This window comes from Peromyscus californicus, unplaced genomic scaffold, assembly GCF_007827085.1.
Source record: "Peromyscus californicus insignis strain IS unplaced genomic scaffold, ASM782708v3 Scaffold_7__1_contigs__length_154581171, whole genome shotgun sequence".
Classification (NCBI taxonomy): Eukaryota; Metazoa; Chordata; class Mammalia; order Rodentia; family Cricetidae; genus Peromyscus; species Peromyscus californicus.
Window position 1 is genome coordinate 38,276,663 of NW_026294595.1, and position 27,255 is coordinate 38,303,917.

At 40.6% G+C, this 27,255-nt stretch overlaps 1 protein-coding gene and 1 long non-coding RNA gene across 21 annotated transcripts in view; one reads left to right on the forward strand and one right to left on the reverse strand.

Moving 5' to 3' along the window:
- The window catches only part of Rbms1 (RNA binding motif single stranded interacting protein 1), a 225,319-nt gene extending 212,511 nt beyond the window's left edge, over positions 1-12,808 (reverse strand). For 3 of the 5 annotated variants that reach the window (XM_052726263.1, XM_052726259.1, XM_052726262.1), the window contains exon 1: positions 12,603-12,806. In XM_052726263.1, the coding sequence (XP_052582223.1) occupies positions 12,603-12,677 (75 nt within the window). In that variant the 5' untranslated portion in view covers positions 12,678-12,806. Of the gene's footprint in view, positions 1-12,602 lie in introns of all 5 variants that reach the window. The other 2 variants (XM_052726257.1, XM_052726256.1) reach the window with 2 other exon arrangements.
- Positions 12,809-13,005: 197 nt separating this feature from the next.
- Positions 13,006-27,255, forward strand: part of LOC128102476 (uncharacterized) — a 198,390-nt gene continuing 184,140 nt past the window's right edge. For all 16 annotated transcript variants that reach the window (XR_008215425.1, XR_008215427.1, XR_008215422.1 and 13 more), the window contains exon 1: positions 13,006-13,119. This is a non-coding gene — a long non-coding RNA (uncharacterized LOC128102476). The remainder of the gene's footprint in view (positions 13,120-27,255) is intronic.

Here is a 27,255-nt window from a genome sequence, read left to right on the forward strand (position 1 = left end):
CAAGAAAACTGTTATTTTTAAAAAGTGAACAGAAAACTTGAAACAGACTTCACAGGAGGACACTAACTGACCAAGAAGTTTTATAAAAAGCTAGACAAGGTGACATATACTTGAACCCAGAAGTTCAAAATCATCCTAAAAAAAATGGGGAGGTGGGGAGAAGGAACACAAGATGAAGCTGAGACAAAGGAGGAGGAGGAGGGGAGGGAGGAGGGGGGACGAGGAGGAAGGGAAGAGAAAGGGAAAGAGAGATGGAGACTGAGGGTAGGAGGGATGAAGTGAGGGGCTCTAGCCGGCAGCACAGAGTAAAGACTGACAATACCAGATACTACTGAGGGTGCCGAGCAGCTAGCTTTCTGTGTGTTGTTGGCAGAAGTGGAAGCTGTTAATATCTACTAAAGCTGAACACACACATTCCCCACAACCTGTAATTCCACTATTAGGAGTAATGCATTGAAGGCATGATATGAACAACAATAATTATAGCAATTTTATGCAAAATAGCCACAAATTGAAATAATCCAAACACCCATGAATAATAGAATGGATAAACACAATACGGTCTATCGGTGATAGACTACTACATGGGATTTTAAAAACACTTCGCGTATAATAACACCAATGAGTCAAACCAAAGCAAGGAAGAGCTAGAGAGGACAAACTCAGGAGGAGGCAGACGGTTGAAATTCATTTTCAGGAAGTAGAAGAACAGGTAAACAAACTTCAGAAAATTAAATTCTAAATTAAAAAAGGCAGAAGCTATGGGTGGATGGTACAAATGAGGATGTTCTGGGGAGCTGGAAATGTTATATTGTCACCTAGAGATCTGTCATGTGACTATAAAAACCTACTTGTTTAGAATATATATATAATATATATAATTTTACTATGCAATGCATTCTATCTCAATGCAAATCTTTAACCAAATGTGTTACCTCACTGTGTCGCATAGTGGTACAAGCCATTCTTCACTACATATTCACACTTTTCAGGGTGTAACACACTGCCTGCTCTGTAGGTGTTTGTCCAGTTTAATGAAGTCAGCCAGGTGAGTTCCATGTATATAATCTCAACTAGATGATTTTTATACAATGTGCTTGAGTTGTGGAGAAGAGCTGTAGCTACAGTATATCTGGTATAGATATTTAAACGTCTGGCTTTATTTCCACCACAAAGGGAGACAGGAGCATTTGCATATTGAAAAACAAACAAGAACGACCCCCATTTGCTGGGTTTAGCAAAATTTGTATCTAAGAGGCAAAGAAACAGGAAACAAAGGAAAGTGCTGTTGCAGCCTTGGAAAGCTGATGTTCCAGACACAGATCACTATCACAGCGCACTTATCTCACATTTGACCCTCAGCTCCAGTCAAATCAAATTCTGAAGCCTTAAAGGACGTGCCTTGGAAGACCCAGTGCAGCTGTGACATGAATCTGAATTCTGTGACAGACACAGAAGAGGACTAAGTGTTACCCAATATCATCTCAAACTTTTTTTTTTTTGGTCTGTTAAAAAAAAAATCTCCTTCTTAAAAATCAAAATCAGTTGGGCAGTGGGGGTGGACACCTTCAATTTCAGCACTTGGGAGGCAGAAGCAGGTGGATCTCTGTGAGTTGGAGGTCAGCCTGGTCTACAGAGTGAGTTTCAGGACAGCCAGGAATATACACAGAGAAACCTTGTCTCAAAAAACAAAACAAAACAAACAAAGAAAAATCAAAAATCAATGTTTAAGATTTCTGCTATTGAAATTTAAATCTGGGAAACTGCTACCAAGTAAGAAACATATTGTTTCAAGTCTTTTCTAAATTAAGATAGGCAAAATTCTTTTGTAATTATTTGTTGAGTAAATTCTGAAATACTTAAGAAATAGAAAAATGATTATATGTGACTTTCTATTTTACTGTAGATTAAGAAAAAAAATTGTAAACCTATTTGATTATTCATACTTAAGTAATAATCTCATCAAGAATACACATTTGTCACCAAAATAGTTTATAGTATGTTAATTATATATCTTTTTCAAAGTATGACCTCATATCAATGCTTCTGTAACACTTATGCATTACCAAATAAAACTATATTTTAAATTTCCACCTAAAGTTGGATAAGAAATCAGAAGAAAACTCCAATTCAAAAGGGTAACTGTAGTTAGCAAATTCTTAATCATAATCTGTAGCTTTACAAGGTAATAAAGACTTTTTTAGTGCAAGTAAGTGGGACACACTTGGTCCTAGATCTGAGCAGATCAAGAGAAAGTAGCTTCCCTGTGACATCACCGTGGAGTCTACCCAGAGCACCACCCCCTGTTAGCGCTCTGAAGTCAGCCCACGGTGGCTCAATTTTTAGGGTAGGAAGGAAAGCTGAAGGTAGGGCTTGGGGGAAAGGCAGGGAGAAAACACTGGTGAACATTGGTTTATCCAGCCCTTCATAGCAGAAGGTGACTGAGCCACAATCCAGAACAAAATGCCAAGAGGTCTTCTTAAGCATGGGCTGTTTCATTCTTTCCTCTCCTTTCGGGGTGGATTCTTGATCTATGCTCCAAAGGAAGATTCTAGGTAAAAACTTAGTAAATTGAAATGCATACTGTCTCAAGACGACCCCCCACCCACCGGGTTCCCCAGGAGTTCTGAACCCTCCCAGGACTGGGATGAAAGCAAATGAAGCCACGGAACTAGAAAGACTGGGACTTGATGTGCTTCTTTCCTCGTTACCAGCCATGCCAGATTTGCGTGGCTCAGGGCTGAAGGGCGCTGAAGGATGGATGAGAGGCTTTAATCATGAATCAGTATGAGCTGGGGATGACAAGGATTAGTGATACTGCAGTGTGGGGCTGCTATTCTTTAACTAGGAAGAAGAGGTTAGCAAACCAGAGAGCACCTCTTAGTCTAGAACAAGAACAGAAAAGTGGAGAGTGGAGAGCTTGTGAGTGAGGAGGGCCCCCAGGGCTTGGCCACAGCTGGAAGCTCCAGCATCAACAACTGCTTTTGCAAATGTCTTACTTCTCTGATGTCATGAAGCACATCTCTCATCTTCCAGAAGTCCATTCCCCAGTCCTAAAAGCTCAAAGCCCTACTACAGAACTCTAAACCAAGTCATATGTCCCTTGGCTCCTGAAAAAGGCAAAGATGAGCCCCAGGAATTCCAACTCTTAACACTCACCCTGTTCTCCGAGAAGCACCCTCTGGTGGGTGGGTGGACTCTATGATGGAATTGGTGTAGACCTGTTAGTAACTTACAACATAGATTACTTCTATAGGTTCATTTGGGTTGGGTGAGAACTCTACCTTGAAGTATGACAATTTGTACAGGAAGTGACTTTCCAGCGCTGGGTCACCAAATGACAAGTGAACGGTGAATAAACCTTATTGGATGGCTGGAGAGATAGCTCCGTCGGTGAAGCACTTGCACAAACCTCCTGCACAAACAGGAGGACCCAAGTGTAATCTGCAGAACACGAGTAACAAGCCAGGCACTATGGCATGCGCTTGGAATCCCAGGGCTGGGGAGGAAGACACAGGAGGACCCCTGGGGCTGCCTGGTCAGCCAGCTGACCCTCATCACAAGCCCAAGTCAATGGCAGACATGGTTTCAAAAAGCTAAGTAGACCCATCCTGAGGAGGAACAGTATCTGAGGTCACCCCCTGACTTTGGTGAGTGTGCACGGCACACACACACACACACACACACACACACACACACACACACACACACACATGAAATCCAACTCACTTTTAAATTAAGGTGTATCTAATCATCAAACAAATCGCATAGGGAATGAGGACAATATCTATCTATTGTCTAGGAGCCAATTCTATCTTCTTAAACTAGAAGTATGCAAATGATCATGTGGACATGTCTTTTTTTTTAAGACTTCATGTTTAAAACAAGGGAATTAATCAGAACTGTGCTACGTAGGAGGCAAAGAGGCTTTTAAGACTACTATGGTTAATACCTTGGAAATAATTTTTATTGAAAATTTTAATTTTCATAATATTCTTCATTTTTGTTTGATGACAAATCCAAAGAGTAACTTTGATGATATTATGAATTTCTAATAAAATTTATGTTTCTATATAACCAAACACTTTACCTGACACCCTATAACATAAACTATGAAGATATTTCTTGTGATTCTATGGGTAAGTAAACACTTACCAGAGGATCTCCTGTGCAAACTTACTTTTACTGTCAACTCAGAATCATTACAATTGGGGGAAAAAAAACCAAAACACCTAGCAGAGGGCATAGTATATTGTTACTTGAGCTAATATAGATGTAAGCTTATGACATGAAATTTATTTTTGGTAACTTTTCCCATAGGAATCTCAGGTTAAAGACACAGCATTCAGTGAAGGCATCTACCCAACTGTGCCATTCTGAATATTCAGCTTTTCAGCTCATAGGAAATAGAACTGGTATTTTGTGAAATGAGCCCACTTTTGCAGAGCTGGGAAACTAGTCCTTCAGGACCAGTGAAATGACTTATGGCATCTATGGAATGATCTCATTTTGTTGCATAAAAACATTTCCCTGAAATCCCTTTGTCTAGGACCCAGGAGCCCCAACTGGGTAACACATGTCCAGGGAACAGCCAGAGTAAGGATGAATTCTGGATCCAACACAGAGGATAGCAGAAAACCGTATAACTCCTATAGCAGTTGGTTCTGTTTACAGAGGTGAATAGCAGCTCGTTTTAAATAAAGTTAGATAATGACCCCATAAATGGATGTTCACAAAAGATCAGGAATAATTTTGAAAAATCTTTCAACAATGCCAGCTCACACTGGATATCATCAGTGCCCACAATGTAGGCAAAGATCTAATTAGAAGCGTCCATACCCCAAATGTGTTTTCTTCCTTTTTCCATAAGCATGGCTAATGAGTTAGGAGAAATAAACATTACTTTAAATAAAATATAACAATACAAATAACATTTCTGTATGCCCATTATGTCATCATTTAGAGATTGCATTACCAACCTGCCACAGCACTAATAGGTTGGCTTAACAGCACATTTGTAAGCATAAAACTGGGAATAATGTAAAATAAAGTAATTGAGTATGGAATTTTAAGGGAAGGGTTAACATAAAGTACAACAAAATGTAATTCTTTTAAAACTCAAAATGTCCTCAAGAGAAAGCAAAAGAGCAAAATAAAATAAAGCGGATTATTAATTCAAGAAATTTCCATTCATTTATTTAAAGCCAATTTTCTAAAATTCTCAGATTAGTTGTAGCTTCTTTTGGAACTCTGCTTTTGCTCACAAAACACAGTAAAGTTTTAATACCATGTGTATCTGTCACTCAGACCACTGGCTGGAGTGCTGCTGTCCAAGTGTGCTGTTTGACAACTACCCTTTTCTTGTTTCTTACACTGTGTCTGTTCTGTCTTCCTGGTGTTTTGCGGGGTGCTAGGATCAGGGAGCAGATATCCCACTCCCCAGAACACCCTAATGTCACATGCAGAGGATGAATACGAGGTTCACTCAGGAACACAATAGATGGGCAGAGTGTTTTACTCTGTTGTGAGCCTCACAATCTACCAACAGGCAACCAGCTGAAAACTTAACCTAATTTCAGCATGCATACATTATGGCCACTGTAGGGCATCATGTACCAGATGATGATTCTGCATGCTTACAGCGCCAGTTAGCTGCATATTAGCATGCAATCTCTCCTTGAGAACTCATCTTTTTAGTCATTATCCGAAAGCCTCTCCTTCCTCATCATCGTCTAAAATGATGAGTGCATCCATTTAGGAATTTGCTGAAAGACAACACAGGAGAAACAACAATGCTCGCTATCCCAGATTTGCTACGCCAAGAGGTCAAAACACCAGTTCCTCCTTCTGTTTATCCCTGTTTGTTTCTCTCTCATCATTTCAACATGTTTACCTTCCTGTGATTGGTCGAAAATTAAAATATTCATAAAATTACAGTAAGGAAACTAGTTACCTTAAGCAAATATATGGCATTAGATTTTGGATTATGTTTGGTTGGTTGTCCGCACGGCAGTTAGGTTTGGGATATATTCTACCACATCCCCTTTCCATTGTCTTCATACCTACTAGAATCAGGCATGTTTAGTTTCCAATATCAAATCTGTGTGTGCATGTGTGCGAGCATGTGTGGGTGTCTGTGGGTGTGCAGGTGTGGGTGTCTGTGGGTGTGCAGGTGTGGGTGTCTGTGGGTGTGCAGGTGTGGGTGTCTATGGTGTGCAGGTATGTGTGTGTCTGTGTGTGCATGTGTATGTGTATGTGTGTGTGCATGTGTGTCTGTCTGTGTGTATGCAGGTGTGTGCGTGTTTGTGTGTGCATGTGTGTGTGTGTCTGTGGGTGTGCATGTGTGGGAGTCTGTGTTTGTGCATGTGTATGTCTGTGCATGTGTGTGGTGTGTGTGTGTGTGTGTGTGTGTGTGTGTGTGTGAGTGTGTGTGTGGTGTGTGTGGTGTGTGTGTCTGGCACATATGGTTCTAAGGGGCTGTTTTCTGTGTAGCACATGGCAAAACTCCCAGTTGTATCATCTACAGAATGTTTTCATGAAGCCCCGCCAAGTTCTACGCCGTCCACTATTTATTCATTAAAATGAGATAGCGAGGACGCAGGAGTAGTTCAATACACCCCGCATAACGTCCCTAAGTCCAACGTTCACCTTTCCAATGTTTACCTTGATGTTACACCAAATATTATGGTGCTGCATTTAAATAGCTGATATCATTCCATGTTGGAGTTGAAGCTATTTTCCACTGAATAAAGCTCTCTCACTTGAAGACAATTTGACATATTCTCTGGTTATTTTTTATTTAACTATCACAATAGATGAGATTAAAAACTCTATTCTCTGGATATAAGAGCTAGATAGACAGAGGCCAAGTATAGGATTATGCCGTGAGAAACAACTGTAATGACTCCCAGCATTTCAGCCTTAGTTTATGGGTTAGTTGTTATTACTAGATGAGCAAATGCTTTCACCATGGCTGAAATATACTCCAAAAAGGAATTTTCTGGAAGATTAAGCCAAAAACATTCAAGCAGGGTTGGTGGAAGGGGTGGGCGACAGGAGGCCAGGTAGGGTGTATTGCCAACTCACTGTGTGTGAGCTCCCGAGTGTACCACGGTGGCAATTTTGCTAGCATCCATATTCTTTATTGTAGAGCGCTCATGCACACACCCAGAAATAGAGAGAGGAAGAAAAAGGGAGGAGGGAGAGGAACTTTTGGTTGCATAAATTATTGACCTATCAATATATAATTCTTTTTAGGGTTCTTACTAATTCACAATCATTTGAAAATTTTCACTACAAAAACAAAGTAAAGGAAAGTACACAGCACACTTTACTCTGATTTAATTAGAAAATTCGGCTGAATTGTTATATGTGTACATTTGTGTCAACAAAATTTTTCTGGCCTAAAATAGCTTTGCATCCTTTTTCCTTCCATGAATAATATTAGTCTGCTAGCAAGCGTTTGTTCAGCACCTACCATTTTGGTAATCAGGCATGGAACCGGGGGAGTACTGGTGCATTTGAAGACAGACTTCTAGAGGGGCTATGACACTGTGCTTGGAGAAAACCAACCAGTTCAACTGTGGATGCCCAGTAGAAAACAAACTAGATAAGAAAGCCCTCTTCTTTATGAGAATGAACGAACTCTTAGCTGTTCACGTCATTTTTACAGAACACTAACTTCTCCATTTTAGATAATCTTTCTCATTGTATCTTTATTAGATAATGTGATGCAGAAATAAAAAAAAACCTTACGATTTGCTTCCCTGGAAATTCTTTCTTACATAAAAACAAAGGGAAAAAAGAGATATTTTCTATTTAGCTAAAAGATCTATAACTTTAAATTCTACTACCAATCAGGTTAGTTAGAGTAACTTCAGAGTTTCAATAAACCATTAAGCAAATCACAGTCACAGTAACATATTAGTAAAAGTATTTTTTTCACTAAAATGTACTACATGGACATTCTCTATTTTTTAATTTAAACCCCAAATCAACACTGCCAAAAACTGGAGGAATATCCAGAGTAGTAATGCAAAGGGATATACTCCCCCCTCACACATCTTCCACTATTCTTTTCTAGTAGCGTAAAGTTTCATGCTCAACAGAGAGGCAATATGTGTCTCTATATATTTTGCATTCTGCCAAACTCTAAAAATACCTGAAAGGGTGCTACAATATGTAACTTCATCTTTAACATTTCCATGACTTTGAATCTTTCCCACCATGTCTAGACACTCATAATATCCTACTAAGGAAATCAAGTTAATGCATCAGTGTGAAATGCTGCATTACTAAACTGATACGTTTAAGCAACCTTTAAACTTTTATTCACCTGGTAAAGGCAGGTACCTCTTTTTTTTTTTTTTTTTTTTTTTTTTTGAGACAAAGTTTCTCTGTGTAACAGCCCTAGCCATCCTGGAATTTGCTTTGTAGACCTAGCTGGCCTTGAACTTACAGAGTTCTGTCTGCCTCTGCCTCCTGAGTGCTGGGATTAAAGGTGTGCACCACCACTGCACAGCTAAGGTAGGTACATCTTAAGATGGCTTGTGCTGCTGTACAACCCATCTACTTTATCATAGCTGCCACTTAGGCACGGAGATCATGGCCTTAATTTGTAGAAGAATCAGATTGTTTGGCACCATATTTGTTGACTAAAGATAAATAATTGTTTAAAAATTTAATAAAGTGAAGCTGGGCAGTGGTGGTGCACGTCTTTAATCCCAGCACTTGGGAGGCAGAGGCAGGAGGATCTCTGTGAGTTCGAGGCCAGCCTGGGCTACAGAGTGAGTTCCAGGAAAGGCACAAAGCTACACAAAGAAACCCTGTCTCAACCCCTGCCCCAAAAATAAAAAATCCAATGAAGAGGCTGAGTTCAGATCTGTTTTGTCTCTACAGCCTTTATTAGTGGAATTCCAAATTACTTTATTATCTCTCAGATTTTGATGATGAGTTCAGATATATTCTTTGGTATCCATTTATACAAAAATCACCTTAAAACAAAATTATGTTTTACTTCAGAAACAAACATTCTTTAGTACAAAATATTTTTTAGTACAGAAAACAATGTTATAGGCACAAAAGGGAAGCTTTTGAAACATGTTAGAGAACTATATACCAAAGGTACATGAATAAAGATTACGTGTGTCATGTTGCCTTTAACTGGTACAAAAGATGAGAAAGCAATATAAATAAAGAAAAACCTGTACTTCTCCTTTTTCAAAGGAGGATCAAGTATTGTATCCCCACAAACCTTCAAACATATTCAGCAGCACTAATGTATGCTATAGTGTCTCCCAAGTACACTAGCCTGTACAGAAGTGAAATTCCTATAGCCACTGGCTGACAACTTGTACATACAAATCTTTGAGCTAAAATGTTAATTAATTTTTCTTTTTTTCTGAACAGCTAAAAACTGAAGCACAAAGTTCACTTTTCGTAATATCACCTAAGTCATTGAACATCTGGAATGGTCTTTAGAACAATGTGTGCTTGTGTTTACAAAGCTCTATCAACACCCACTTGAGGATGAATGTGCCAGGTGATAAAGTAGATCTGCTTAAATAAGACAGTACTGACTGAGAAATAAACCAAGAGAACAAACAAAACCAGCCCGTAAGGGGTAAAATCTGGGTGCTTGAGTTCCGCGTTACTGTACGCTAAGGCATAATGGAAACTACGTGTCATCCATCCATGCCCTGCTCCTTCTCAGCAGCCTCACTTGTACCTGATGCTCCATAGAGATGTTGTTACATTTTCTTTCTGTCAAAACATGATGTACACCAATGTAGTTGTTGGCTCAAAGTGTTATTTTCTTGATTGCAAAATGAAGAATTGATGTGCTTTATGGGAGGCACCTTTCAAAGCAAATTTGCCCAAACAGGCTGTGATTAGATTAACACAAGCATTTGACACATACAACTTTTGAAAGTGTGGGAATAAAACTCATCTTAAAGTACTTTTTAAAATTGCCTATTCCTCTGATGAAATGCATGAGATCCATCTATTCCTTCATGATCCAACGAAGCCACATCTACTTCATAATCACAGGTTAAAATTAGTCTTCAAATGACCAAACGGCTCCTTAGTTTTTGATCCGGCTTTCAAACACAACTTCACAACAGTTGGGACTAGCCAAACACATACATCAGTGTACTTTCCAGAGAGTGACGTAGTCTATCTCAGGAAGGTCAGAACACACACAGGCAAGCATCAGCCCTGTTGTTGACAACAGATTCTCACTGTGTTTATTAACTCTTCAGGTAGATTATGCTTGTTATTGAACTAGAAACCAAATAAACTCTCCACATTTCTTAATGACTCTCACTACCACCATCTTACCAATGACTACGGAAAGGAGAAAGAGAGAAGGGCATGTCCCCACCTCTGACTCTGCTATCTCAAATCTGCATCTGCTCCCTTTGTATTTTTGGAGACGCTCCTTTCTGAACTAATTATGATACCTTTACAATAGGGAGTTTAGATTTAATTACCAAACTTTTAAAACACGGCATTATATAGGTCAAGTGAGGACGCACCTTTCTCCCGAAACAAAGAGATTCAGGGTAATAGGATTTTAGATTTCATAGGAGAAACAGCAAAATATGTTTTGAGACTGTCATTTACTGTAACACAAATCAATATTAAACGCTTTATGCAGGAAGCACACTTTCAGAAAATGGGCCCTAAAGCTTCCTGGGATCCAGCCCTAATTACTCCAGCAAGCTCTCGACGTTTGTCTCTCTCTTCAATTATTTACAGGGCAAAAGAAGCCAAATGGCATTGCATTAGCTATATTAAATGCTATGTACTTGGTTTCTGACTTACTAATGGTACATAAAAATTACTAAGGTAAATGTTGCATAGAAACATGGCTTTTTTTTCCTTCTTCACCTGAATGTGTGTATTTATTATTCATGGAGTTAAGTGTTGAATAGGCTGTCCTTCAGGCACCCAAATGCTGCATAATTTAAATAAGTGCATTAAATATATAACACATCTAAAAGGTAGCACATTGATTACGTTACAAAATTTCTTCAAACAGCTTCAGTGTAGTGCATGACACACACACACACACACACACACACACACACACACACACACACACACACTCACACACTCACACACCAAGCAAGCATCTCCCTTAAGTTCTTAAAACAATGACATGACAACCACATGGAGATGAACAGTGGTGATCAGTTGCTAGTACCTTATTATCCCTGGTTATCTAAGGTAAGAGAGAATTAGGAGAGAGCAGCAGAGAGGCCTGTGAGTGCTGGGAAATGTCCGGCCTCTGCTGACAAGTCCTCTTTACATGGACAAACACTAAGGTATGTTGTAGGAACAGGACAACGTGGACCACACATACTGAAAGGAATGAAAGCTTTCAAGGGTGAATCATAGCTTCTCAGTACCAGGTCAGAAATGCCCATCTGCCTGCAAGCACTCCCCTAACAAAAGTTCAAACACGGCATCCATACCTGATTCTTTTGTGATCTAGAAGGGCACGCTAGGTGTTAACTGCCAAAGAAGGCTGGTGTATCCACCAGCACCTTCTGCCTTCCCTAATTGTGGCAGATGTTTCCATGGCGGTAAAATGCACTTTTCGTGAACCCAGATAATTTTAAAAATTAGTTTAGAAGGCATTGAACTGTTGTTGTAAAATTAGCATAGGCCCATCAACAAAGTACCCGGGGGTCCCTGGAAAGCTGGCCATAATCTGTATGGCTACATGTCATCAGCTGTCCTTACCCAAGAGTGTGCCGAGGCCACTTTTGAGCAGAACTGGAAATCACTCTGTGGTAAACATAGAAGGTAGTTTAAAAACAAAAACAACAACAACAAAAAGGGAAAAGTAAATACAAAGTCACTTCTTTCTACGCATTGAAATCTGTCCATTGTCCCTCCTACGTAAAAAGCTACAGAAAAAGATTAAAAGGGACATCAATGAATGCGGAGTGAACTTTGGCCACTTTTCTACCCAAAACACCAGCGTAAAAGTGGAAATCAGTAACCAGGTGAAGTGCCACACCGCACAAAGATCAGAGGCGAGGGGCGGGCGCGCAGGGCCCGAGGCGGGGAGCAGACGGTCCCGGCCCCCTCCGGCCACATTTGTCGCGCGCGCGCGGGAGCTGGAGGGGAGTCGTGCGGGGCGGGGCAGGGGGGCCCCCCCGCGCGCCACTCCGGGGGACCCCAGAGTTACCGCCCGCAGGGCGAGGCCCTGGAGAGGTCGGAAAGCCGTGCCACCAGCAGGTCCTGCCGCGGGGCCCCAAGCGTCGTCGGCCGGCCGCCAGCCCTAGCTGGACGAGGGGCGCCGCGAGGCCGAGAGACCCTCCCCTCCTCGCTGGCCAGGAAGGGGCCGGCGGTCCTTTCCTGTCTAGTCGCTCCCCCCCCGCGACTCTGTAACCCGATCGCCGCGATCGGCTCCCCGGGAAGCCGCCGCCCCGCGTGCAGCCCGGCTCTACCCAAGCCAAGCGCTATAGTTAGCAACCCCAGCAATTGCGCCCGGGGGCGGCTAGGTCGCTTCGCGCCCCTCCCCAGCCCGGCCCGGCGCGCCCCTCCGCGGTCCCCTCCTCCGGCGACCCTTCCTCGCGCCTCCTTACCTTGGCTTGCAGATACTGGGGGTAATAGTAGGTGGCGTACTGAGGGTACATCTGCTGTTTCCACACTTTGCCCATGAAGCTGGAAGGAAGCCTGCTGTGCAGGGTCGCCGACACTTTGGGGTTTCCAAGTCCCAATCTCTCCTGCCTCTCCCTTTCCGGAGGCGGCGGCGGCGGCTGCCTCGGCGGCTGCTGCTGCCGCTGCTCCACCTCCCAACCGGGACCAGACGACGTCCTCCTCCTCCACCTCCTCCTCCACCTCCTTCTGCTCTTCCTCCTCCTCCTTCTCCTCCTCCTCCTTCCAGGCAGACAGAAAGACACTGCAGAGCGCAGAGGACACCCCGGACAGGGCGCTCCCAAGGAGTTTCCTCTGGGAGCCCGACTGTGCCCGAGCTGCCAAGGGCTGGCGCGCTGGCCGCGCTGCGCTCCGGGAGCAGGCTGAGCCGAGCTAGGAGTGATCAATACAAGTGGAAAGTACGGCGGCGGCGGCGGCTGCGCTCGGTGCCAGGCGGCATCTGGGGTGGGTGCGCCCGACAGCGAGAGGGGAGAGGGGCTAGCTGCCGGGGCGGCGGGGGAAGGGCGGTCGGGGGCGGGGCTTGGGCGCCGCCGAGCCCGGGACCCGCTGGAGGTGAGGGCTGACTTTCCACCACTCCTCACCTCCCAGGCTCCCAAAGAAGGCGCACAGAATCCTTGGGAGCGGCGATCGCTTTGTGTCGGGGGTGGGAGTCGGTTTGGTGGACCCTGCTTAAGAACTGCCTAGAAGGCACCTCTAGCTTTCTGAGTTTTTAATTTTCGTAAGAAAGAAGGGAGGTAAGGGGGAGGAAGGGAGGAAATCACATTAATCTCTCACTTCCCCCAAAGCCCTGGACAGGTTATTTTTTTCCCCCCACAAAGGAAAATGCTTTAATGCCCAACCACAAAACTGGGGCCGGAACACCTGGGTTCTGTTCCACCCCCACACCAGGTCACAGCACTAATTTTCTAAGTGACCTTGGGAAGGTTAGTGTCCTTCGGTTTGGTTTTTCCAGATGTGAAATCATGCTCTTTGCGTCGAGAAGACCACACACACACACACACACACACACACACACACACACACACACACACACGCCAAACACAATCGCACAACAAACTGGCAGGTCCTTCTAAGGGGAAGATGCCGAAAAGAGGCAGAATGTTATTAGAGGACACAATATAGACATCAGCTTTCTCCCTGCCTTTTCTAATGCTGCCAGACAGTCTGTCAACTCCCACTCAGGAGCAAGGAAACTCCCTGAGTTTGGAATATTTTAAGGCCATTTTGAAAGTCACACTGGCATATTGTTGCAGTGTGCTTCGGTGACACATAAAATCAATCTCTCTTTCTGCTTCTCTCCATCTCCTAAGTGTCTCAGCTCCAGACAGCCCCAGACGAGCAGCGGTTTAGTTCACTACATAACTGGATAGAATTTAATGGAGTTAATTGGTCCCTGAAGTTGCCTGCAGAAGACTTTTATATTCTAGCTCAAAAAGAGACAATACGAAATGTACAACACGATGGGGAAGAGGATGTCCCTAAGTTGGTGTCCTTGCGCAGCTGATAAAAGGCAAAGAGAAAAACATTTATTGAACAGAACTCGATTGCTTTGTTTTGTCTTTTTTTTTTTTTTTTTTTTTGAGTCACTTCTCAGCACAAGGTAAATCCAGCAGAACAGGGATGCATGATTTTCTTCAATAGTCAGATGTTTATAAGATTACTTTTAAGACAGGCTTCAAAATTGATAAAACAGTGAGCCAGAACCTTTATCTTTATATGATTTAGACTTAGGCAAGTTTCTAGGCTATACATTTTTTGACAAAAATAAAATAGGTGCAGCCGTGTGAACACAATTCTGACATGTCAGGAGGCAGCTCATGTAAGCCTTCATCCATAGGAAGTCTCACAAGGAGATTCGATTTACTTAGTTTCTGTCACACGCTGGGCACTGTGGAGTGAATGCCAACCTGCAGGTTGAAGTGGTGTACTGTCTAACTAGGTGAACTAAAAACGTTCCTCATAGTGTTTCAGTATGAAAACTCTCTGTTTTTTCAGTTAAAAATTCACTGACCTGATGTGTTGGGGGCCCAGAGAAGTCGACTAGGAATAATGGTTTGTGGGGGGGGGGGGGGTGACTGGAGAGAAGTAAGTTGAGAAAGAACTCAGTAGGTCTTGGTTTGAAAGACACAGGAAATTGCCAAAGTTAGACTGTTCTACTTACTGTTTTTTTTTTCCTGCTGGATGATGAAAATCCACTCCATTTTCAAGAGACCAAAAGCATACCCTGACTTATATAGATGTTTGATTTATGACTGAGCCAGTATTACAGGGTAGTGGGCAAAGAATGAACTTTTCAATAAATGATTCTGGGTCAATTGGCTATCCACATGGAAAACAGGAAATCAAAGTCCTGTCCCACAGTTATCAACGGTAGGGAGACTCCAGCTGCATTGAAGATTACTTGTGAAAACCAAAATCATAAAGCTGTTAGGAGACAATACAGAGAGACAGCTACTGGGTCCTGATGTGGGGAAAGATTCCTAAGGGGAAGGAGAGTGAAAGATTATTCAGATCCTTGGTTTGAAGAATGAGCAAGAAAATGAGCCACAAAATAATTAGTTTTACTAGTAACTACAAAAGGTTAATATGCAGAATATATAGAGAGCTACTCAGGATCAATATGAAAAAGAGAAAGAACTTATTAGAATAAAAGCTTTTTTTAAAAAAGAATATATATTCACAAAGGAAGAACAACAAATATTCAACCAACGTATGAAAAGATACTAACATTCAATTAGTAATATGGTAATTCCAATGAGGTATCATTTTATTTTTTTTGCCAGACTGGCAAAAAAAAAAAAACTATGAAAATAATAATTGGTGGTGAAGGAGGGAGAAGGGAAATTCTCAAGAGCATGTGTTATTGGAAGAAACGTAAGTTGCATCAATGCAGAGCATAGTTGGCCATTATCCAACATTATTTGCATGGATCCTACAATGCAGTTGCAGGTGCATGCACATTATAGAGTCTTCTATAGGTATACCAGGAGATGTGCACAGGAATATCTATGCAACACTGAAAATAACTCGAATGTCCACTGAGCATACAATGGTTAAAAAGTCCTTGGTATATAGGCACAAGGGGACACTACAACAGAAAAAATAAGTAACCACAATTAAAGCATCAGTTCACATCACTTCAAGTTCAATGCTGTGCAAAGAAGCAAGAAAGTGGTTGGGGAGTTGGCTTAGTGGTTGAGAGTACACATTGCTCCTTCAGAGGACTCAAATTCGGTTCCCAGAATCCAAGTTCTGGCTCCCAAGCACCTGTAACTCTAACTCCAAGAGATGCGCTGCTAGCTCCAAGAGATGCATTGTTAACTCCAAGAGATGCATTGCTAACTCCAAGAGATGCAGTGCTAACTCCAAGAGATGCAGTGCCCTCTTCTGGTCTCCACAGACCCTGTACTTGTGTGTGCACGCACATACACACACTTATTTTTTAAATCTATTTTAAAAGAAGCAGCAAGTCAACAATATATAAGACGTGATTCCATTTTTATGAGTTTCAAAAGCAAAACAAAAAACAGTATGTAAGAATAAGCACATGAATAATTTTTAAAGCATAAATAAAAACATAGGTAATATTAACATAGAATTCAGAATAATGATTCTCTCCACTACAGCAGAAGGTTGGGAGTACTCAGGAAGGGACCAAAGATGACCCTGGACTGTAGATGTATAGAAATATATTTCAATATATTCTCTTTGAGTGTTCCATAGACCTTTTTTGTATGTGTGTGTATGTGTGTGTGTGTATACACACATACACATATATGTGTGTACATATGTATATATGCCACCTCTCACCCTAAGACATTTCTAAATCAAAAATCAGCTAAATTTGATTGCTTCCAAATAAATGCAAAAGAACAGACATGAGAATAATGACCTCTTCCTAATACCCACTTTCAACTTATATTTTTCTGTCAGTTTTGCGTGCCTGCAGGTTTACACACACACACACACACACACACACACACACACACACACACACACACACACACCACTTTTATTTTTCCTAGAGTAATTAAAAGGATATCTCTAACACTAGCAGTTAACAGGTAATTTTAAAAATCACCCATTAACAAATAAGAATATTCTCTAATTTTATCACATCTAATAAATTTAACAATAATTTGTTAACATCAGTTAATGCCCAATGATTGTTCATTTTTTTTTCATTGTCAAAAATCTGCTTTTGTAGTTCATTTATTTAAGTCTCAGTGAAATGATGTTATATATTATATGCTTTTATATGTTCCTGAGCATCTTAACATCTAAAACCTCACCCCCATTCATTTTTAAGTTGATGGTTATTTGTTGAAGGATTTGGAACATTTGACCTATAGAATTTCCCACCTGGCTGACTGCAACATCACAGCAGTATTAAAATGATGGTAAAGCTCTGAAAATTTGACTAGAGGCAGATTCACTTTGGGGGAACTAACCAGACATAGGGTGTGTGCCCTGAGTGACAACCAAAGACACGATGTCTGTTTTGTTCTCAGTGATGGTATTAACGTTTATTACAAGTGTGGTTTTTATTGGCTTGACTCATGCACTATAAAGATTGCCATCAACCATTCGTAGGCTAGTTTTAATATTCAGAAGTTAACTAAACCCATTATTTCAATAAGAGTTACAAACTTGGGGTTTTCTAATTTTAACATGCTATCTGTACTTATTTAGAAAGTGTCTATGGAGGAGTTCTTTCTCCAACTCTTTGGTTAACTTAAATAATTTTTCCTTCATTTGACAAGTTCAGAAAAGATTTGGTTTTCTTTCCATAGGAAACTCTAAAGGTCATCATTTTGAACATCTTGATTTTATGGACTTTAGCCAATTTGGGTTGCTTTATCCTTGACCATCATCATTTCTGTAGATCTTCCAACTGTCCCGTCATTGATCAATGGGAGCCCTTTGAATTAGCTCCTGGTCACATTTATTAGACCCAAATAGTCCTTTATAGTTGTTATTGTTGTTGTTTTTTCTTTTCTTTTTAGCATACTAAGGTTGTTCCCAGTTTTTATATCATTTGTAAAGAAAATCATGCCTTGCTTCAAAATTTTTAAGTAGTCATTTGTGAAGAAAATCATGCATTGCTTTAAATTCTTTTAATTATGTTGCTTTTTAAAAATTAACTTACAATAATAACAAAGTCTTTAAAATATATTCTATGTGCTTACCATATTTGGAGCAAAGAGCTCATGAAAGCTTCCAGATGAAATTTGGTGTCTAGATGACTTCTGGAAGGAACTAAATAAACCACTGAGTACCTTCCCTGAGGGTTTGTGTTTACACCTTAGTCAATCTTGAAGAAGCATTTTCTCTGAGCAAGACATTGGGGAGACTGTGGAATTGGTATGTGCTTCATGAAACTTAGGGTCAAGGATAGCGACGGATGAGATAATGGCATAGCTCAGAGAATAGGGAGGAGACTGGGACCTGGATTAGGAATGTTAAGTCACGGAGGGAAAGTCCCACAGGGATGTATAATAAGAATGGGTCGGCCGCAAGGAGTTCACATGGGTGAAAAGTTGAAGGTTGTGTTCCTGCATAAGACAGCCTGGAGGCAGAAACGGGTCTTTCTGGGCTCTCAATTTAGTTTCATTTATAAACATTGATAAACATTTTTATTATAGTAAATCATAAGCAGACTAAACAAATTATTTTCTATTCGCATCTTTTTTTTCTGATGTCATTTGTCTGAGGGTATTGAAATAAGTAAAGGATAAAATTAGCCATTTTGCTACAAAAAGCACCTGTGCTCAAGCATCAGTGAGTTGTCTGTGGGATTTAGGCTCCTGAGAAAAAATTTTATACAAAAAGCAGAAATTACCGATTGACTGGTTGTCTTCCTTCCACACTCCATGAGGCAATATATGTGCAAAACACTTAAAAAGAAGTATATGAAGTTCCTATATGACAAAAATATGCCTTCCACATATAGATGCTGGAGTTCTTAGAGCGCCGAACAAATAAGAATGCAGATTAAAGGAAGCAATGTCCTGAATCAATGATGGGGTTTCCTCATGAATAGGAAAGTTTTTGTTTTTGTTTTTGTGGTTTTTTTTTTTTTTTTTTTTTTTTTTTTTTTTTTTTTTTACAGTTTTCAAGAAAGGTTTCTATAAATCTTCTGGCCTGATGTTTGCATATGCTTATACTTGGACTTCATTTTGTGGAGCCCCGAGTTAGACATGACAAACCTTGAGGGTCACCAGGGGTGACTTTCTGTGCCTACAACCTTAGCACCTTTGACTTGACGGCAGAAGGATGGTAGTCTTGAGGCCACTCAAGGTACATATCAAGACTTGGTCTCCAAACAAAACCACCTGCCAAAACTAAACATCAAAAGATTCTCCCAAACACCGTGTGCTGTTGCTAAAGAAGACTAGTTTGCTTATAAGTATAATGTATATTTTAGACTACTGTAAAGAGGAATGTAAGAATTCTTACAGTGTTCATGCCTCACCAGACTCTGAGATGCACTGACAGTTCCTACTTGTAAGCACAACTCATGATTCATGTCTTCACTAGCCTCCATTCTAAGATTCCAGTTACTTTTTGTCTCTTTTCTCATCCAGTCTGGCTTCTTCCAACCTTCATATTGTACAACTCCAACCCGCTCTGGACTTCTGTGCACTTTTCAAACTTCTTCACCTGGCTCACTTTTACTCTGCCCTTAACCTTGAGCTCCTTCAGACTTGCTTCAAGTTGAGTGTTGTACCCCTCCCACAGCATCCAGTGTGAGCTGTTCTCTGAACTTAAATCATGTGAACCTACCTAGAAGATAGGGATATGACTGATTGAAACAGAGTAGGCGTAGAGTTAAAGTTGGAGAATTCTGGGCAAAAAAAAGATTAGGCTGTGTGCATGTTATAGACTCCTATAAGTATAGTTGAAAATTACAAATAGTTATGACTTAGAATGGGAAGCGTATGCTGTTATGGTTGGAGTGTTTCTCAAACTTAATCACATGTGTGGTGGTGTAAAGAGGTTGAATCTTTAGGATGTAATAAAATCATAAGGACTATATCCTAAATATATTAATTACCAATTGCTGTTTGATAATTGCGTCCTGAGCGCAGCCACTCAACATGCATTTCTTCACATGGTTTTTGAGGGCCGAGAATTTAGGGGTGTCTTAGCTGGCTCAGGGTCTGTCATGAGATAAAGCGATCCCTTAGAGAACTTGCCTGAAAGTCTGCCTGGAGCTGAAGTGTCCAGTTCCAGGCTATTCACTGACAGCCTGTTGGATGAAATTGTGAAAATACTCATGACAGGATAGCTAGCTGCTTCAAAGGTGAATGATGAACAGGGAGGGAACCTAAGTACACGGCTAAACAAACAGAAGCTGTAGTGTCTATTATAGCCTCATCTCAGAAGTGAAATACACTCAATTCTGTCTTCTTCTATGAGAAATACTGTGGCAAGGGACTGACCGCGCATGAAGGAGGCAGGATATTCGGCACTGTGCTGGAGGCTGACTAGCACAACAATGTGTACTAAATACATTTCTATTACTTAGCTGCTTTCCTCACTCCACCCGTTCACACAGTCAACACCATATGCCACATGGATGCTAATTCCAAAGGTTACTCATTAAGCAGTTCTTCCTCGCTCCCCTCTTCTCCTAGCCTCTGGAAACCAGCAGTCTGTTTTCTCTTTGATTTACTAAGTGTAGATATTTCATTTAAACACAGTCATACATCATATGACGTTTGTGGCAGTCTCCTTGCACTTTGCGTTCTATTTTGCTGATTCATCCACAGTGTGGTATCAGTGCTTTATTCCTTTTAATGGCCGAATAGAATTCGATTGTATATACATACATATATCACCGTTTATATGACCATTCGTCATATAATGTTTACATTGATGGATGTTTATGTTGGTTGTATCTCTGGCTACTGTGAATAGTACATCTGCACTTCTTCTTAGTTATTTGTTTTATACTGATTTTGAGATACCAGTAGATGCCTTAGTGAGTATGGATAGTCGGTATTGGCATGTGTGAGCCTGCAGTTAAGAGATGGAAAAAAAGAGATGGATCAAGACTTGGAGTCAGTCACGGTTTATGAGTTGTAGTAAAAATTAAGAGAGGGGATGGGATATTCTCGGGAGAGAATGCACACACAAAAAGCAAGGGATCAGAGGAAGGAGCAAAGTTGCAGTGTTTATAGTATGCAAGAATTGGGTTGAACATCCACGTATGCTCTGATTTGTCATCAAGTCATTACACATAAGGCGAAGATGCTCAATTGCCATTGACCTCTAGACCTTGTAGAATCATCATGTTTTCCTTAAATAACATATGTCTATATGTTATATATAATCTTTAAAACCATTTTTATGAAGAAATCTCTTCTTTCTAGGTGCTCAGAATGTAGTTGATGGCATAAAGAACACACACCTTCAGCCCTGTAGAACACGAATAATATTTAGTCTGTGCTCCACGAGGCAAGTAACTCCTTAGACATATTTTCTATTGACTAAATAACCCAGGACTACTTGCACCTTTTATATATTTTCTAATGGTGAGATGTACTTTCTAGGTCTTCTGGAATTGACCACATTGTGACTCCGTTGGAGAATCCAAGATGTTGAATGCGTGTGTTGTCTCTATGCTCCACCAAGGTCCTGTAGTCTGCCTTCCTTTGAAGGACTACCAGGCTGGATTACTATTTAAAAAGGGAGTAAGACAAACCCCTATTGATGCACCAGTACCTTGGGCTTGTTCACCGGGACCTCAAGCCCGTGTTTTGTGTTTGTAGCTGTCTTATCATTCTTCCCATTGTGTCCGCAGGGACCGTTTTAATTTCTGAACGTAAGTTAATGTGGCCTTCTCATTTTTCTAGTAAAATGCTTTGTTTCACACTTATCTCTAAAAGCACTTTAAATTTCCTCTCTGTATTTTTAAGTGTTAATAATCATGTCATATTTTCTATCTTCCCAGAACTGAGAATTTTCCCAATTTAATTTTGTCAATAAAAGGAGATTATTGAACAACACTGGGGATCTAAAGTTCACCCTAGTGTGGTGGCTTTCAATTAGATTGACACTAAGCTGTTCCCCTGCACTTTGGGGGATATTATTCTCCATCATATTGTGTTCCTGGGATTGCATGAACCTTTCTATGTCAGTAGCCTTCTCCCTCTAATGGATATTGGAGCATAAGCGAGACTGTAAATCTGTCTAGAGGGCTAAATTCCATCTCATATGAACCTCAATTGTTTCCATTTCCTGTACACATGATGCAGAAGGCAGTGATTGTAAACCATCTGCTCCTTGTCAGGACTTTCTGTACTTGGTATAGACTGTGATCAACACAGCAGTGATAATGGAATGCAAGTAATCCTGTGCTGTCAAGATGCTTGTGATGGAACTTTTTGGACATGGAGGATGCTTGGCCTAAGGGGGAGGAAATCTAACCTAGCACTCAGAAGAACAATCCCTGCATCCCGATGCTTAGAAAGTATGTTAAATGCTTGCTTGGGTGATGCAGTTGCGGGGTTACAGTGTGTGTGCTGTGCAGTGATTAGCCTACCCCACTCTTTAAAGGGCTGGTCTTTTCTGTCCTGAGAGGGAAGAGATGACACCTCTTTGTGCTGTGCAGGAGGACTAGAGTGCCTGTAAATTTCTGGGTTACTAGCTTGTTTGATCACTTACTAAGCCCTTGGGTAATTGGTGCTGGCAGAGAATGAGCAAAGTGTGCCCATCCAGTTCCTACTCAGTCATTTTCTCGTTGATTCACATTTGACTCCCATGTCTTACACTTGGTGTCTCTCACACAATGCCATCCACTTAACAAAACTTTACCTCACTTAATCCCCACAATCTCCCTGCTGTGTAGGTTACTATGTTTGAATTTGCAGATGACAAGACAGATCTGCATAAGGTTACATAGTGCCAAAGCTTTGGGGCAGAGAAATCAGGACTAGAATTAAATTTGTACTCGATGCGTAATGTCTTATTTCACTATAAATAAATAAATAAATAAATAAATAAATAAATAAATAAATAAATAAAGCCACAGGAAGGCATGACTATAGGGTTTGATTCCATCATGGCTTTGGAAGTTAGTAAGCACACTTAAATAAACTTTCTGTAACACTGTCTTTTTAGCCATCCTTATCTTTACAAAACTTCTCCTGATGATAAAAACACACAACTTCAGCTTCAGGTTCCATCATTCTCATGTAAGATTCCTTTCATTGTATCTTTTCTTCCTTTCTTCATTTCTTTTTATCTATCTATCTATCTATCTATCTATCTATCTATCTATCTATCTATCTATCTATTTGGTGCTACTGGGATCAAAGCAAACACTATTGCTACACCATGCTCCAAGCCCATTTCTCCTTATAAATTTGCCTTTCTCGCATAGTAGAGGTTTTACAGTTACAATTTTAGTAATAGTACAACAGATATGCTTACTAAATGTTCAATCATTGAAAAAAATTCTTAAATGTGTCAGTGAGGTTTAAATAGCAAAAATATACCTTGCTTTTGAAAATTAGCCCATGATCAAATAAAGACAGCGAGGAAAGGCTAAATGATTTTTCAAAGAAAAAAAAATTCCCTTAAAGAATTATTTCCCTTAGATCTTCAAAAGATTCATTCTCTCAAAATTAAGAGTTACTCTCACACATATGTGAAGATCTTCAGGTCTTTGTAGTATGATCATGTCTACTACAATGACTGTGTCACACAATGCTAGTCATACGTTCTAGGACTGTTCAACTACAGAGACCCACAGGAGTGAAGGGTGTGTTACTTAACAGATCTAGTGAATAGTGGCTAGTGAAATTTCAGAAGGGGTTTTCGCTCACCCGCTGGCATGTGTCCTAGTCCAAACACTGCTAGAATCATGGTGTGCTCCAAAGTCAGGAGAGTGTGCAGTCATCTGTTCTAGTCCACCCCACTACCTCCAACTGAGGCCGCACCCAAGTCAGGCCAGACAGATGAGAGTCTGTAGTTAACAAGATGCAGAGCCTGGGAGTGTCCCTTATTTGCTCCACAACTCCATTCCAGAACCTAGCCACGCATCTAGTTTAATTTTTTACACCATGAATGGAGAACTTCCGCACATCCTCTTAAAACTGTGTATCTAATATTGTAGATAGTCTTCATGAATTTAAATGTAAAGAAATAGTAAATATAAAGAGACAAATGTATTTCCTATCTTCTATGGCATTATATATCTTAGTATAATGTCATGTCATAACATTACAGCATACACTATCAATACTTTCTACGAATAGTCTCAAATTTTTAAAATGTAAATACAGATGTATCTGGAGACATTTGACTAGAAAGAAATGATGTTTAAGAGAATTGATAATGATATGCCTTTACTCGTCCAAATGATTTCTTCCTTGCTCTAGCGAGATTAGGTTATAACTAAGGTAAACAAGCTCCTACCCCTTCCACACATAGAGTTCAGTTTTATTGTTGTCCAGTGAGGTCAGGTGGCTTTGGAAAGAATACAAACCACTACCTATCATTCAGCTCGTTTTTTGTTAATTGCTTCCTATTGGCTTTTATTTTAGTTCCTTCAAATGTAAGACATTTGGGCTGAGAGATCACTCAGTCAGTAAAGCGCTGCCTTGCAAGCGTGAGGACCAGAGTTTGATCCCCAGAACCCTTGCTAGTTTTCTGTTGGCGCTTATTTGTTTGTCTTTAAGACAACTGTGGTGTTTGAGGCTTACAATCCTGACATTGAAACATTGAAAAGCATGAGAAATGATAGCCTAAGTTGTCTAATGGCCTCTACATGTGTGCATACACACATGTGCTTGGATCCTAGATAGATAGATAGATAGATAGATAGATAGATAGATAGATAATTGGTAGATAGATGGAGAGATAGGTAGGTAGATGATAGATAGATAGATAGATAGATAGATAGATAGATAGATAGACAGATAGGTAAATGATTGGAAGATAGATGATTGGTAGATAGATGGATAGATAAATATATAGGTATGATAGATAGGTAGATAGATGATTGGTAAATAGATGATTGGTAGATAGATAATAGATAGATAGATAGATAGATAGATAGACAGATAGATAGATAGATAGACAGATAGACAGACAGATAATAGGCATACAGGTAGATAGATGATCATCAGAAAGCTGAAAATTAGAGGAGGCTTAAAAGGATGAAGATTACCCAAGGACAGAAGTGGTGATTTAATCCACACCTGATGAGTGTCCCTCACTGTCCTCAGCCTCTGTCCTCTGCTGCCCAGGCCACAGTTCAAGTGCTTCTCTGGTGAGGCTTTCACCAGGCATGCCTTTCCCAGCACCTGGCATCATTTGCTTTTATTTAGACTAGTTCACTTAAGAAATCAACCTACAAAGCAGACTCGTTTCCTCCGGCATCAACGTTCCGATAGGCCTGGTTTCCTCATTCCTTTTTCTCATCAAATTTCTATCTTGTAGACTGTGGACAAAAATATAGTCATCCCCTTCATTCCTGCCTTCCTGTCTGCTTGTTTCTGTACTGAAACTGATAGGCAGCCACAGGTACTAGATAAGAAACGTCGATGCGATCGAACCATTCTGCACATGATTAATTTTGTTGTGAGCAAAACAGAATCTGTTTTCTGGGCTCTTCTGGCAGCTGCAGTCGGCAGCTCTCCCTGCTCTGAGATCATCTGTTTCTGTGTAATAAAGTATGTCTTCGTCAGAACAATTGGTTTCTCCATTCATGCTGCAGTGCCTTCTGAGCTTTCCAGAATGATATCCTCGTTCTTATGGAAGCGGTTGGCACCGCTTCATGTTCTCTTGATGCAGTCCCTTGACTTATAAAATCCTCACAGCCATCAGACCTGAGGTTGCATGTTCTAACAAATTTTTGAGAGATAGCATTAGTGAGACAGAGCAAAGGAGGGTAAGAATCCTAGTCAGATGGCGCAATAAAAAACAAAGACAACACAGAAAATAGTAAATCTTTCTCATTAGGCTCTGGTAAAATATCTACAAACTCCCCAAGGGCAATGAAATCTTGTATTTTATGACTGCCCAGGAGCCAGATGATCTACAAATACTACTAAGTGGTTAATAGGTCTGCAGACTCGGGAAATTTAACAAATGATGAATTTGCTGATCACATGAAATTATAGCACAGCCTCTTGACATTGTATGTCCACTTGCTTTTGATGGGTTCGGGTCTGGAGTCAGACTTCCTTACGCTGGCTCTGTGCTTAACTAGTTACTTAATTTTTCTGGCTTTATTGAGGTGCAATAGGCAAATGACAGTGACATGCACCTTAGGTGTGATATGTGACTTTTGATCTATCTTCCTTGTGAAATGATTACCACAATTGTGCTAATTAGGAGACTTATCACCGCAAGCAGTGCCTTTTTGCTGTTATTACTGAGTCTGCGCTGAGCTGCTGGGTGGTCAGAGGGCAAAGCTACTTAACCTCTGTTGTGTCTCAGTTTCCTCACTACAAGGTAAGGGGGGTGGTAGCCATTCCTACTCATAAGCTGTTAAATCCATTTATATGTAAGAATCACTTAGAGGAGTAATAATGCACCCTCTACTAGCTATGATTATTTTAAGAGGCTAGATCTTCACTCTGTGGTTACCACCACGATCTCAGACATTAGTGAGAACTGTGGTGTTTGAAGGTAATTGTCAGGAGAATACGAAACCTTCAAATAACATCTGTATTCCAGGTAGTACAGGTAGTCTTGGGGGACATGTAGACAAGAGGAATTTACCCTTTACTGATCCAAGTTCCCATGTCAGCTTCAGTTGCCTGTCATGAAGAGTGTCAGAAGCCGTTCTTATTCTTCTTGAGGTGGAAAGAGCTAGCCTGGTCTGGTCAGACCTGTATAGATTAGGTTGGGTAATGGCTTGCCATTTTCTCAACCAGCAGTTCTCAACCTGTAGTGTATAAACATACCTATAAAGTAAAAATCATAAGATCTCTTAAAAAAATCATTAAGACTGTGAAAACATCTTCCTATTCTTCATGTTACACCTAACAATTGTTATTTTTAAAGGACCATAGCAGATTTGAACACTTGCTTTCATTATTTGTTAACCTGTTACATAACCATTCACCAAATATCCTATGTAGGAGAACTTGATACATAAACTCTGACAGCTTAGTGTTAGACTCCTACATCTTCACTACCAGGTAATCTACTCAAAGTTTCTCTGTTGTTCCAAAATCAATGCTTGTTTGCATCATTTGCAAACACCTGAAGAGTGCTGAAGAACTGGAGTCCCTGTCACTAATATTCTCAGTCGACAAAGCAGGCCTCTGCCTGCCTGCTTCATACTGCCAGTGCTGCCCATTTGCAGTCTATTTATTACCTTTTTAAATCTTCTTTCTTTCATTTTTCTTTTGTTTTTCAGGTTTGTGCTTTTAAGTGGTAACATTAATATTCAAAGTGACCCCAAGTGTAGTGCTAAAAGGCTGTCTAGAGTTCCTAGTGACAAGAAAACTGTGTTGTGTGGTGTGGAGAAAATCCACAAGCAACAAGCTTCATCCAAGCAGTGTCAATGAATCAATGATGTTAGATTTTTGGAAAAATGAAGAGGGAGCCCACCAA